Here is a 14,697-nt window from a genome sequence, read left to right as displayed (position 1 = left end):
TCGGTTCAATATCCGTTTGGTCAGAAAACTGACTTTGAGTGGGTGAGTAAATGCTCACCCACACTTTAAAATTTGTTTCGGCTTTTAAGATAATTGCTAGTGACTAATGAGTCAACGTTGTAATTCTAGAAGAATTAATTATTTAAATTTATATACCAAATAATTTATTTAAATTTGTGTTTGTTACCTTTAAATTTTTAAAAAACCATGGATAAAAAATGTATAGTTAACTTTTGTAACTTAGTTGTAAATACACTGACACTATTTGATTAGGGGAATTGTCAAAGATAACAAATTTAATAAAATATTTATGACATATAGTAAAATTTTAAATTCTATCTATAATAAATAGTGATAGGAGGTTATAAGTTTCTATCATTAATAGAATTAAAAAATTTGCTATAGTTTATAAATATTTTAATTTGTTTTACTATATTTGAAAATGTTATATTTAATTATTATATATTGATATTTAATAGAGTATTTTATAAGGCTAAGTATTATTAATTTTTATAATTGAATATTAATATTATATATTTTTATTGGGGTCTTTTTACAAATAGAACAAAGTGGCAAAATATTTACACGGTATAAAACAATTTCGAAAACGAAAAAAGCCCACAGGCCCACCGTGTAAAATACAAAAAATGTCCCGTCAACAACGTGTGCGTAATATATTTGATACACGATCGTTTAGATTTGGCTATTGTTTGGTATAAGATCATTTGGCTATCATTTGGTACATTATCGTTTAAATTTGGTCATTTAATTTGGTTACACGATCGTTTAATTTGGTTACGTTTAAAATTAGTTACACAATCGTTTAGATTTGGGTAGACATTTTTCTTTTGGTACACGATCGTTTAGATTTGGCTAAACGATTTAAAAAAAAAAAATTACGCGATCGTCTACTTTTTTTCACACAATCGTTTAGATTTTTTTTTTACACGATTGTTTATATTTGTCTACACGATCATTTGTTTTTTCAAGATTCTTTAGTACACGATCGTTTAAAATTTGATAAACGATTTTTTTAATTATTTTGGTACGCGATCATTTAGATTTATCTATACGATGGTTTGTTTTTTTACACGATCATTTACATTTAGCTACTCCAATCTAAATGATTTTTTTAAAAAAAAAATCTTTATACACGATCTTTTAGATTCAACTATTTCTTGTACACGATAGTTTAAATTTGATTACCCAAATTTAAACGAGGTAAAAAAGAAGAAGAAAAGAAGAAAGACGACGAAAAGAAACCACAGAGGAAAAAAAAGAAGAGGAAAAGAAGAAAGATGATGGAAAGATTAAACGACGTATAAAAAGAAGAGGAAAAGAAAGAAATTGCAGCGAAGAAAAAAGAAGAGGAAAAGAATAAAGACGACAAAAGAAATCGCAGCGAGGAGGAAAACGATGAAAGAAATCGGAGCGAGGAGAAAATAAAGACGGAAGGGCAAACCTTATGTTGGAATTTGTGTCTTAAAACTCGTACTTTGTTATTTGATTCAATAAAATTTATTATTGAATGCTATAACCTTAAAACCAACAAAATTAAGATCCCAAGGCTATTTTACTAAGTTTGTCAATACACTTAAACTTTATGTAAAGACGTAAACATGGATTAAGTTCGAGTTAATAGCCCAAATAGTATATAGTGTATGAATAAGGTTAGGCACCTTATTTTGGAAAAACGCTATGGATGCAGCCCGCTTCGTAGTTAATACATACGAAGTAATCCTGAATCGTTCATGTGAATACATGGGAGTGGGGGCGTCCTATGTAAATGGTTTGCATAAGACTAAAACCACGAAATAGTCACTTTTAGTTATAACGCCGTAAACTATAAACTGACTATTTTATTTATAATGACCTAGGTAACTTGATCTTAATCATGAGCTAACTATAAACTTCTGTTCATTCGATAGTATTATTAGATCTACATAGGTGAGAGCAACTCATCATCGCTGGCCCAATAAGCCTCCCATTTCATGGATGAGACCGAGTGGATAGCAAGGGACATAGGGTGCAAGATGGAATTCGCTCCTACCCACTTCTGGGATAGTAGATAGGTTGTTCCCTTAAGGACTGAATCCAAGTCTTGAACAATAAAGGCCGCACCTTCTCATTGGCCCGAGAAGGACTCAGGTTTATAGGTTGGACCTTAAACCAATTGTTCAATAGTGGATCAGTGGGTCTTAAGGAGCAAGATATAATTTCGAGGGTAAAATAGTATTTTGACCCAGCTAAGATTACGAACAACCTGTGAAGGATTGACTTACCCATCATGGTTATATTAGGTGGACAGAAATATATCCAACTAAGAGTCTTTAGTGGAATGACTTTTTAGTTAACGAATGTTAATTAAGCTTGGTCTAAAAGAGTTTAGCCAGTTAATCTCGAATCGTTAGAGCCCATGATCTATAGGTCCACTAGGTTTCCCTATTAGCTCATATGGATTCAACTAAAAACAAGTATGTTGAAGTAACTCGAATTGTTCGAATTAAGAAAAGAGAAAGAGACTGACAAATATATAAGATATAAGTCGGTAGAAATAAATTTTAAGCTTTGTGTTTAAATATGATTTAAATAAATATGAATATAGATTCATATTTAGAAGCTTGGAAAGTTTTAAAATGGTCAAAGTTGTAAAAGTCAACATGTTAATTTTTAACTTAGAACTTTAACTGGATTTATATTCAAATATGATTTGAATTTTAGAAAAATGAATGCGGATTCATATTCGGGAGGTTAGAATTAGTTAAGACGGGTCAAATGACCAAAATGCCCTTTTGACTAATTACTTAATTATCTAAAGGTTAGTGGGCGATGTGGCAGCCTATTGTGAATTAAAGACCACTAATTTCATTAAAAAGTTAATGAATTGATTAGGTGTTTATAAATTACATGCAATTTGCATGTAAATTTCATATAAAACTTCTCATTACAGAACAAGAAGAGAATGATGTTTTGCCGAAAATGTCACCTAAACGATACACCACTTTCCATCTCTCTCTAAGTTTTACTTCACAAAACCGAGTCCCACAACTCCGTTCTTGGTCTTGAGCTTAGTAGGTCAACTTGGTGGTTGTCCTTGCTCGTGATTTTCAGGCATAGAAGAAGCTTTGGATCAAAGAAGAAGCTCATAATTATAAAAGGTAAGTTCTTTGTTTACCTTTTATGCTCTTCGTTTAGGTCCATCGCATAGCATGTACATGATAACTTCTAAATCGTTTAGATGCATATAGAGTAAAGCATGATCCGTTTTATTCCGTTGCAGTATGCCTCTTGTAGTTTTTCCCTTCACCTTAAATATTAAAAAAATTTGACTAATTTTATGGATTTTTTTACACAGACCATAAATCGTTTGGTGTTTTGTTACCTTCCTAAAAAATTTCCATTTTTATTTCTTTGAATTATAATATTGAAGAATAGAAAAAACTATTGTTTTATAAATTTGAAATTAATACGTTATTTGTTAGTTTTTAAAATACATGATTTAAGTTGTAAAATGTTTTATTTGATTTATATTGTTTTATACGAGTTTAAGAAAAAATGGTTATAAAAACGTTGAACTAATTGACATTTAATTGATATAGGATGAATTGGTATGTAGGAGAACTTTAACTATTATTGAAAAAAATTAACAAGTGATTTAAATAATTAAAGAATAATATGATTTACAAACATCTAAAATAATTTTTTAAAAAATTGCTTTTGACTCTTTCAAAAGCAATATCGTATAGAGTTGTGATCGATATCTATCATTGATATACATGTATCAACAATATGATATATTTGTATTGTAGATTATGTATCTGTATATGTATATATGTGTGTAAACCTAGAATCTATTGGTTTACGATGCATACAAGTATCAATTGAACTAAAATTATAATAATCATTTTGTCATTATATATATTACAGTGGCGAGTATATACTATATAAGAAATAATATTATATTACTTACAAGTTACACTTGCTTTCATTTAGCTTCATATATTTACCACCTTAGGTTGATATTGATATTAGTAATTTAAGAGTACAAATATATTAACAAATATTTGAATATGCATGATTACAACTATCCTAATTATTTATAAATGTAGTAAACTTTTTAAAGTTATTACAAGGATGGCCAATTAAATTTGATATTTTTGTTAATTATGATTTGTTTCATCTATATAATTGCTTTTATCTTTTTAAATATCATTGATTCTCTAATGAACAATTTAATTGTAGTTATACCACAAACAAGTCTCTTTCAAGCTAATTAATCGATAAGTTCTCATTGTTAAGTCCCAAAATCAATACTTAAAAGAACCATCCCATTAGCATTATCATTTATTTTTAAATTTTTAGGAATAAGGACAAAAAAGAAATATACACAAGCATGTCACACAAGACGAAGTCATAGTAAACTACTCATAACTTAAAACTCTTGATCCTTCAAAGCTTTATTCGCACCATAGTGTGTCATAACAGTCTAACTTCGTCAAACATAAGAAAATAAGACTTAAAAATCATCAACACCACTATTAAACAGATCTATGACCTCCAAGCAATTAGACTCCACCCAAAGATCTCACATTTTTCACGTAAGGAAACAAACTTAAAACCTATAAAGATGTACACAACCCAAAGGATCACAATAGCACCTAGACCAACTCATTTGAATTGGTAGCAAAATTATGTGTCCGTTAATGAATTTACAAATTTTTCATGTATATATTTTGTAAGTAGGGTAGAGTGATTTAAACCTTCTCTAGTTCTTGATACATACACGTATGGTTCTGATTTTAAATAATTCTTTTAGAGAAATAATAAAACAATTTTGTTGAGAAAAACTAGTGTCCCCTGAAGTTCGATTCCGGGAATGACCGACCCGACCCGTCCCATCAACAGAAATAATAAAACAATTTCGGTAAACACGTGACTTTGAGTCATCGCACGTGTAAAGTAATTGAAATTCTCAACGGCTATCTTTTGTTCCCCACTCCTCAGGAACATCATCGTTTTTCATTCTCGCCTTTTCACTTCACTTCTCTCTGTATCCGTTCTAACCAGATTAATCCCATGCAAGATCCGACACAAAAGTTCCAACTCAAGAAGGAAAAAGAAAATCCCCTCAAAAGAAAACTTGTTTTTTCTTGTCAATTTTCTAGGACGAGAAATTGAAAGCGAAATTTTTCTCGGGGAAAAGAAAAACAAGAAGGAAAAGCATGTGGGCAAACAACGGCAAGAACAATTTTCCCTGCAAGGGATTTTTGACCCCACCACCCTCGTGGAAATCGAGGCCGTTCCGGTCACCGAGAATGGCACCTTTCTCAGAGAGGAAAAGATCGTCTCCTAATTTTGCGAACAAATCTGATATCTTTCATGTCATTCACAAAGTTCCCGCCGGGGACTCTCCCTATGTTAAGGCTAAACAAGTTCAGGTTTGTCAAGTTTTGAATTTCAGGTTCGAATTTGTTTCATCATTGGTACTCTATTCTTGTATTGGTGGGTCTGTTCTGTTTTTATGTTTTGAAGTTTCTGGTTCTTGAATTGAATATTGTTGGCTCTGTTTTATATTCTGTTTCTTCTTTCTCTGTGGTGGTTTATCTGAACAATGTTGGTTTGTAAGATGGAATTAGTGAGAAACCGAGAGGAATGAATTGTTCCAATTGTTAGTTTAATACAGTGGATCATGTGGGGTTTGCTTCAAATGATTAAAAGTCCAAACAAATTAAAGCCGTGTTCTTCTTTCAATAAGTTTGTAAATAATTAGTTGATTATAATGTATTCTGAGTTTGGTTTTTGAAAAATAAAGTACATTTCCTCCCTTTTGTAAGTGAAAGAGTTGACCACTTAGCCAAATTCCAAAACCAAAACCAACTTTTTAAATACTATTTTTCTTTAGCGTATTTGGCCATTTTTGCTTCTGCAGTTGATAGAAAAAGATCCGAGTAGGGCTGTTTCTCTGTTTTGGGCGGCGATAAATGCCGGTGATCGAGTGGACAGTGCACTGAAAGACATGGCCGTAGTGATGAAGCAGCTGGACCGCTCTGATGAAGCGATTGAGGCGATCAAATCCTTTCGCCATCTCTGCCCTTATGATTCTCAGGAATCTATTGACAATGTATTGATTGAATTATACAAGGTAAGAACTTCTTCTGTTGTTTGATAAATGTGATCACTGTATTCTGATTAGTGCGAGAAAGAAATCATTGTAAAGTCCCATAGGAACTCATTTGATATCGTATTTTCTTTCAGAGGTCTGGAAGAATAGAAGAAGAGATCGATATGCTTCAACGCAAACTGAAACAGATCGAAGACGGCACGATTTTTGGTGGCAAGAGGACGAAAGCTGCAAGATCCCAGGGGAAGAAAGTGCAAATTACTATTGAGCAAGAGAAAGCAAGGTAGCTATTAATTTTACTTTTGTTCTTTCTTGATTGATTCGGCATCGGACGTTTACGAATTCTTTTCCAACTCAGAGTTCTTGGCAACTTGGCCTGGGCTTTCTTGCAGCTGAACAATGTCTACGTTGCTGAAGATTATTACCGGTGAGTCGGTTTCCTCGGTATACTTTGATCCTCATTGAACTGACAGTTAGCTTTTGTCATGTTTTCTAACATCCAAGGGATCATAAATTCATAAGTTTTTAAGGGAAGTAATTTTTGCTTGCAGGAAAGCTTTGTCTCTCGAGGCAGATAACAACAAAAAATGCAATCTTGCGATCTGTCAGATCCTTACGAATCGGCTCACAGAAGCTAAATCTCTGCTTCAGTCTGTAAGAGCTTCTTCGGGAGGCAAGCCTATGGAAGAGTCATATGCCAAATCATTTGAACGTGCGTCTCACATGCTGACTGAAAAAGAATCGAAGTCGTTCAATCCAACAGGGAACGAAGAAGATAACGGCACTGGAACCACGATAACCTCGAAGAACACGACTGGTAGAGCTGGGCATTGTGTTCCTCAGTTCGCTGCATCCACAAGGTGGACTCATGATGATGAACAGATGTACATAAACGAAAATAGTCGGGGCAATGATCCTCACTGGGACTGTTGTGATGACAAGTCAATTGGAGCTGTGAATTCTTCACATAATTATTTGCATAGTGATAAATGGATTGAAGGTTGTTGCATTGATAATCTAGGAAAAACTGTCTCCAGCATTCCCACCAAAATCAAGGGAAACCGTAACCGAGATGGTTTATTGAGATTAGTAGAAGAGAGTTTCAATTGCTGCTCATTGTATACTTCTCCGACTCCAACCAAAAGAAATGTTGAAGTTCCATTCACTCAACCGAAAAACTCCTTTTGGGAATTCAATAATCGATGGCGGTCAAAGGAAGGGAAGCAACAGCAAAAAAGAACCAGGAAAGTTTTGTTTGAGAATCCTTCAAGGAAGGATCAAACTTTTGACAGTGGCTTTGTTGTAGACTATTCGTCTGAATCTGATGAACTCGAACCGGCTTCGAATTACAAGTCAAAATATAGGTCTGCAGCTTCTAATTCAATTGAACTGGAGGTTCCATTTACACAGCCAAGGAGTTGTTCATGGGGTATGAATGGAGGAGGAAACTCGAGAAAGACTGCCGAATATTTTCGAAGTTTGCTCAGCAGTAGTTCTAGTAGAAAACTTTCATTTGAGCTTCCCACAACAAGCACTGAAAATACTCAAGCAATGACTGATTCAAACCTTGGAAGATCTAAACTTTCCAGAGAAATCAGTGATGAACCTCAAGATCTTGCTGGAGACTGTAAACGGACTTCTTATGGAGATATCGAGTACGAAGAAGGCACAATCCCAAACGACACGATGAAGATAATGGAAGAACACATTACTGATCATAAATTCAAACATAACTCACCAACAGTAGGTGGGAAGAAGAGTTGGGCAGATATGGTTGAAGAAGAGGAGGAAGACAGCGACGACAAGAACGAAGATGATACAGAAGAAACGTCGTCGTCAAGCGGCAGACGGCAAGTCAATTGCTTTGACGACAATTGGAGCAGCAGCAGTGACAATGTAGAGTTTAAGTTCAATGATGAAAATCTAACAGTGCATCAAGAGGTAGAATGTTAAGAAAAACTTTCCATTTTGGGTTGTTTTGTTTCTGTTGTTCTTTATTTTCTCTTTTTGGGTTGATACAGTTCCTTTTTGTATCTTCTTCAACATCACATAATTGATAATACTTTACTGTATAGAAGTTTGTAAATGATATACTTGCTAATACTAATACAATATATACTCATTATACCCCATAGTTTATTTATTATTGTTATTATAATATATATATATATATATAGCAAGAAACCATGTACTATATTTTACGTGAAAATGCTTGTTGTATGCTAAAATTTGAAAAGAAAGAAAATAGAAACATAAAAAACAAAGCCTAAAAGTAGTGATGAAGTGAGCTAATATATAGAGATGTCATCTATCTTGATGCCAAATAATGGCAATAAATTGTGCGTATGTTTGTTTCTTATGTTTTAGTTTTGAAAAAAAAACCAATTTCATTTTCTTATATGTTTTTGTTATCGTTGATATTGGGAATTAAATGAGATTTCGTATAAGACACGAGAGGAAAAAAGAAAAGACGAGCGAAAAAATAATATTCTAAAACCTGTTAGAAATAAGAAGCAAAGCACTATAGAAGAGGAAGATCATTGAATTTCAGATAATAGAACAATGGAAGAAAAACACATTGTTTGTCATCAAATCCGATAGATCTACATAGCAAATATGATGCAACCTTAGTATTTAATTAGTTGCAATTGTTGGTTGCTCTCCAAGATTTAAACAACCTCCAATCTCAAACGTGCATTCGTTGGAGAGAATAATGGAATCAAAGAAAACCTCGTTGAGATAAAATCAAAAGAGATGAAAAAACTTATGAGAAAAAAAAGATCTAAGTCTTACTTTGTAAGAAAGCATTTTAAATATATAAAAGACTAAACACAACGGTTACAAATTTTTAAACTTAAAAGTAAGGGTGACTATGATAATTGGTTTTCAATAAAGTAGATGAAAACAAAAGATACCCAAATGATTAAAAGGGGGAAAAAGCTTGTGAGCTACAAAGGCATCAATGGATTTGGGGCTAAAAAGAGGGAGTAGAAAAAAGTAGGATGTGTATGACAGAAAGAGGTTTGTTTGTGGAGGAGCTTTGAAGGAAGCTTTGTGAATAAGGAATTAATTCTTTTAAAAGGCAAAATATAGAGTGGAGGGAAATTTCTTGATGTTTGGAAGAATTTTTGGACTTTGTCCTGTTTTCTTGTGTTGCTCTTTTGGGTTATTATGATGGGAAGTTATATGCCTTTTAACTTCTCACTCCTCCCCATTACAAATTTTCTTAGGAATATTATGAGATGATAAAATATCTTCACACAAACGTTTCAGTAAGAAAGTTGTAAGTTTTCAAATTAATTACTAATTTTAACTGTTCTAATAGTTTTGCTTATTTAATTTATTTTAGTACAATATGGATAAAAGATTTGAACAAACGTACGTTTTGGTTGCTAACATTATATGTTATTGAGATTCGAACAAATATACATAGGTATTTAGACATTTTATTTTCTTAATTCATAGCATAAATATTTTAGTTTAAATATTGATATATGGTTGTGAATACGAATGAATATAATCGAAAACCTTGTTACTTCAAGCATGCTATAGAAGAAAAATTTGGTCGTTGTATACTATATCATCAATATTTTGATGTTATTTAGGGGTAATGTTTATTCTTTGGGAATTTTGGAAAATGAGATCTATGGTTTATTTTTAGATCATACAATTCAAATACTTTAATTTAAGCAATCATTTTACAAATTTGTGCGATAGTTAGTTAGATAAAATTTAATTGGATTTATTGAAAAAACAAAATTGGAATTATATTTAAGTGGAATATCTCAAAATGCATCCGTACTAAAATGACCTTATTAATGGCCATGTTGCAAGACTAACACAAAAAAAATATATAACAAATTAGCCACATTTTATATACTAAATGTTCCGTTCCTTAAAGTATTAGTTTATGATCTAAATAAACTTGTCTGCTAATTTCACACACAATTTCACAATCTTTTATATGTTTTTGTGATATTGGATACCTTTTTTCTTCCAAATAATCATGGATGTTCTAACATTAGTTAATACATTTATAAAAGAAGGTTATAGATATCCAAATTTTTGTTGTTGAAAGTATTAATAAGGAATAGTCAAAGTTGATGAGTATGTACATAAAGCTAATAAAAGAGAGTGCGCAAGTGGCTAATATCATTGGTCCTAAATACTCGACCATTACAATTCACTAGTTTTGTGTAGTGCTATAAAATTGTTCTTAAAGTTATACATTCAATAGGCATTTGGAGGTCTACTCCTTAGACTTATCATTGGATTCCAAGGCTCTTTCTCCACGTCTTCCTCAAAAATTGGCCCTAACCTATATTTTTGAATCTATCTTTGTGATATTTTGTTATTTTATTGTTCATTTTATTATATTTAAAAATAATAGTATTTCTTTATATTAACATCGTTAAATAATTGCAAGTTTAGTACTTTTTTTAATTTACTTATCTATTTTATTTTTATTATGCATCTTTTTCTTTGCGAGTTCAACAACACGTATGCTGAAAATTTTCTTCTTCATTTTATCATTTTCGCTTTCATTTTTATTATATACCCTAGTTTTCTATAATATTTTCTTTCTTTGGTGATGTAGGACTTTTCTTTTATTTACAAATTCATTTGCCCACTTTGTTGTTGCTTTGTTGGTGTATATGTAATGTTTTTTGAACTATTGTTCAGGTTAGCTTCTTTCCCTACTATGTATTCATACCCACAAGTCTATTAGTAATAACATTAGTAATGAACGTTTATCAACATATTTTTAATTCACAACTTAATAATGTGTAAATGTTAGACTATTATGATTGAAAGATTTCAGTCACAGTGCACAATTAACATATTCTATGTTTCTTTTATCTCGAGTAGATTAAAAAAAATAATTTTCTTTTTCCATTTTATTGTTTTCATCATTCCTTTTTGTTTTCTCCATCTCTTTCATCGATAGCTCAACAAAATATTCAATGTAATTTGATGCAATCTTTGAATCAGAGCAACTATAAAGAACTATAAACAACTAAACTATCCATGATTGAAGCTTAAAAGTACATAATGGAAGTCTACAAGTAGTGATATATAAATAATAGATTTCTATTACTTCATGATACCTTCTAATGCCGATAAATCGTACATAGATAGATATCAATAATAGATTTTATCATTGATATGATAATGAAAGACTTCTATCGTTAATAGACTATACTATTGGTGATATAAATCTAATAAAACAACTCATTATTCTCTCTAGAAAATCGACAATTTTTTTACCTAGTTTATAATTCTCCTTTATAAAATAAAAATGTTAAAATACTATTTTGATTCATCCCAATATTTCGATGTTATTCAATTATTTTTGCAAAGAAAGTTTGTTCAATTTAGTGCATGCATGACAAACAAAAGTTTGTCGTTAGACCACAAATTTCCTTCAAATCAAATGATATTTCTCCAAACTACAACTTTTTGAAGTCGAAATTAGGTAACCGAATTTGAAGTCGAACAATAGGGAGCCATAAAACAAATTTCTCCATTAATCTACTTATAGAAGGTTATCGAATGAAGAGAGTTAAGTTTGAGAAAACTAAAACTAAAATTGCGAAAAGTAAATGAAAGCTAGTAAGAGAGTATCAAAACAATAATGAGACAACCTAGCTAGGGTTAATGTGTGATTCCTCAAATTAGTTGATTGATCGTAGAACTATCAAATCAATTACTTGTTTATACTTAAGTCAAATTAATTAGGACCCTAATTAATCGTCCTTAATACCTAATTAGTTAATTAGGCTCAACACTCGTTACCAATTGCATTATGTTATAGGGTTATGCGCATCAATTCATTAATTTCCACCGTTTACTTAACTCATTCAATATGGTTTTTCAATCAAGATAGATTAAAACAATATTAGTCAACTTTACTTTTAAGCAAAATCTAATCCCCATGCCTCTTGTGATTCATAGCCTTAACCAAGATTAAACCCAAGCGTTCATGATCAAGCATCGAACAACACAAGAACGTGAATTCATCACATTAAGTTTAAATAAAAAGCCGACAAACAAGTGTCGATGCACAAATTCTCGCAATCAATTCATAAAGAGGAAAAAATCTACATTAAACCTAATCAGAAGAGTAGCTTAGTCCGTGATAAGCAACATAATTCAAGGTAAAGGTGCAAACGGGCTGGGTTGGGTTGAGGGGTATTTTGGGACCGTTGGCAGCCCAAATGACCCGAGAAGCATTCACAACCCAACCCTAAAAATATGGGTTGGGTTGGGTTGTTCGATTGTATAATGTTTTTCCATTTCTAATAATTGTTAAATTTCAAAAACATTATAACATCATATCCATAAAACCACATATCCAAAAACATGCACAAAGTACAACATTAATACAATAATACTTAACAAAAATTTTTAAAACAACTACTGTTATTTGAGAAGAGTCAAATATGAACAATACTTTTAAAATAAAAAAAACATTCCAAGCATCATATTATAAAACTTACAATAAATATATATATAATTGTTGGAATTTATATCCTAAAACTCGTACTTTGTTATTTGATTCAATAAAATTTATTATTGAATGCTATAATCTTAAAACCAATAAAATTAAGGTCTCAAGACTATTTTACTAAGTTTGTCAATACACTTAAACTTTATGTAGAGACATAAACATGGATTAAGTTCGAGTTAATAGCCCAAATAGTCTATAGTGTATGAATAAGATTGGACGCCTTATTTTGGAAAAACACTATGGATGCAGCCCGCTCCGTAGTTAGTACATACGATATAATCCTGAATCGTTCATGTGAAGACATAGGAGTGGGAGCGTCCTATGTAAATGGTTTGCATAAGACTGGAACCATGAAATAGTCACTTTTAGTTATAATGCCGTAAACTATAAACTGACTATTTTATTTATAATGACTTAGGTAACTTGATCTTAATCCTGAGCTAACTATGAACTTCTGTTCATTCAGTAGTATCCTTAGATCTGCAGAGGTGAGAGCAACTCATCATTGCTGGCCCAATAAGCCTCTCATTTTAAGGATAAGACCGAGTGGATAGCTAGAGACGTAGGGTGCAAGATGGAATTCACTCCTACCCACTTCTGGGATAGTAGATAGGTTGTTCCCTTAAGGACTGAATCCAAGTCTTGAACAAGGGGCCGCACATTCTCGTTGGCTCGAGAAGGATTCAAGTTTATAGGTTGGACCTTAAACCAATTGTTTAATAGTGGACCAGTGGGTCTTAAGGAGCAAGATGTAATCTCGGGGGTAAAACGGTATTTTGTCCCAGCCAAGATTACGAACAACTTGTGAATGATCAACTTACTCATCATGGTTATATCAGATGGACAAAAATATATCTATAGTGAGTGGAGTGCAACTAAGAGTCTTTAGTGGAATGACTCTTTAGTTAACGAATGTTGATTAAGCTTGGTCTAAAAAATTTTTAGCCAGTTCATCTCGAATCGTTGGAGCCCAAGATCTATAGGTCCATTAGGTTCCCCTATTAGCTCATATGGATTCAACTAAGAACAATATGTTGAAGTAACTTGAATTGTTCGAATTAGGAAAAAAGAGAGAAACCGACAAATATATAAGATATAAGTCGGTAGATATAAACTTTAAGCTTTGTGTTTAAATATGATTTAAATAAATATGAATATAGATTCATATTTAGAAACTTGGAAAGTTTTGAAACGGTCAAAGTTGTAAAAGTCAACATGTTGACTTTTGACTTTGAAAAACAAAACTTTGACTGGAATTTATATTCAAATATGATTTGAATTTTAGAAAAGTGAATGCGGATTCATACTCGGGAGGTTAGAATTAGTCAAGACGGGTAAAATAGCAAAAAGTCAAAAAGTTGACTTTTGGCTAAGAAAAGTCAAAGTTTGACTTTGACTTAATTGGTAAAATGACCAAATTGCCCTTTGACTAATTTATTTATTAACTAAATGTTAGTGGGAAATGTGGCAACTTATAATGAATTAGAAGCCACTAATTCCATTAATAGTTAATGGATTAATTAGATGCTGAGATTATATGAAATAAATTGCATGCATTTTGCATGTAATTTTATATATAAACTTCTCGTTTCAAAATGAGAATAAGATGATGATTCTCATAGAAATTATCTAAACAATACACCTACCTCCATCTTTCTCTCTAAAAGATTTACTTCACAAAATGAGTCCCACAACTTGGTTCTTGGTCCTGAGATTACTAGGTCAACCATAGTGGTTGTCCTATGCTCGTGATCTACAGACAGAGAAGTTTTTTGGAACGAAGGATAAGTTGAGAACTACAAAGGTAAGCTCATCGTTTACTTTTTATATTATTCGTTTAGGTCTATCGTTTAGTAGTTGCATGTTAATTTCTAAATCGTTTAGATGCATATAGAGTAAAGCATGATCTTTTTCTTCCGCTGCTCCATGCTCTTTGTTGTTTTTTCATCAATAATATCATTAATTTTAGTTGAGTTGGGTTGAACCAAAATTTTCAAACCTCAACCAGAGACTCAATCCAAAAAAAATCCTACAAATCTAAATTTTAAAATAACCCAACCTAACC

At 31.8% G+C, this 14,697-nt stretch overlaps 1 protein-coding gene across 1 annotated transcript; it reads left to right on the top strand.

Moving 5' to 3' along the window:
• Window positions 1-5,023: 5,023 nt before the first annotated feature.
• Window positions 5,024-8,251, top strand: LOC103488457 (uncharacterized). Its single transcript, XM_008447217.3, has 5 exons — window positions 5,024-5,438; window positions 5,930-6,142; window positions 6,256-6,404; window positions 6,480-6,548; window positions 6,673-8,251. The coding sequence occupies exons 1-5, from the start codon at window positions 5,223-5,225 to the stop codon at window positions 8,072-8,074; spliced, it is 2,049 nt and encodes a 682-aa protein (XP_008445439.1). The 5' UTR covers window positions 5,024-5,222; the 3' UTR covers window positions 8,075-8,251.
• The last annotated feature ends 6,446 nt before the right edge of the window (window positions 8,252-14,697 follow it).

This window comes from Cucumis melo, chromosome 12 (genome assembly GCF_025177605.1).
Source record: "Cucumis melo cultivar AY chromosome 12, USDA_Cmelo_AY_1.0, whole genome shotgun sequence".
In the NCBI taxonomy this organism is placed as follows: domain Eukaryota; kingdom Viridiplantae; phylum Streptophyta; class Magnoliopsida; order Cucurbitales; family Cucurbitaceae; genus Cucumis; species Cucumis melo.
The sequence above is the reverse complement of the archived record's forward strand: the minus strand, read 5'-3'. Positions and strand labels throughout refer to the sequence as shown.

Bases quoted from the DNA above. Each gene is read 5' to 3' on its own strand.
- LOC103488457 (XM_008447217.3), top strand. From the start codon at position 5,223: ATGTGGGCAAACAACGGCAAGAACAATTTTCCCTGCAAGGGATTTTTG. The intron at 5,439-5,929 runs GTTTGTCAAGTT...TTGCTTCTGCAG, and splicing joins TTAAGGCTAAACAAGTTCAG to TTGATAGAAAAAGATCCGAG. The intron at 6,143-6,255 runs GTAAGAACTTCT...ATTTTCTTTCAG, and splicing joins TATTGATTGAATTATACAAG to AGGTCTGGAAGAATAGAAGA.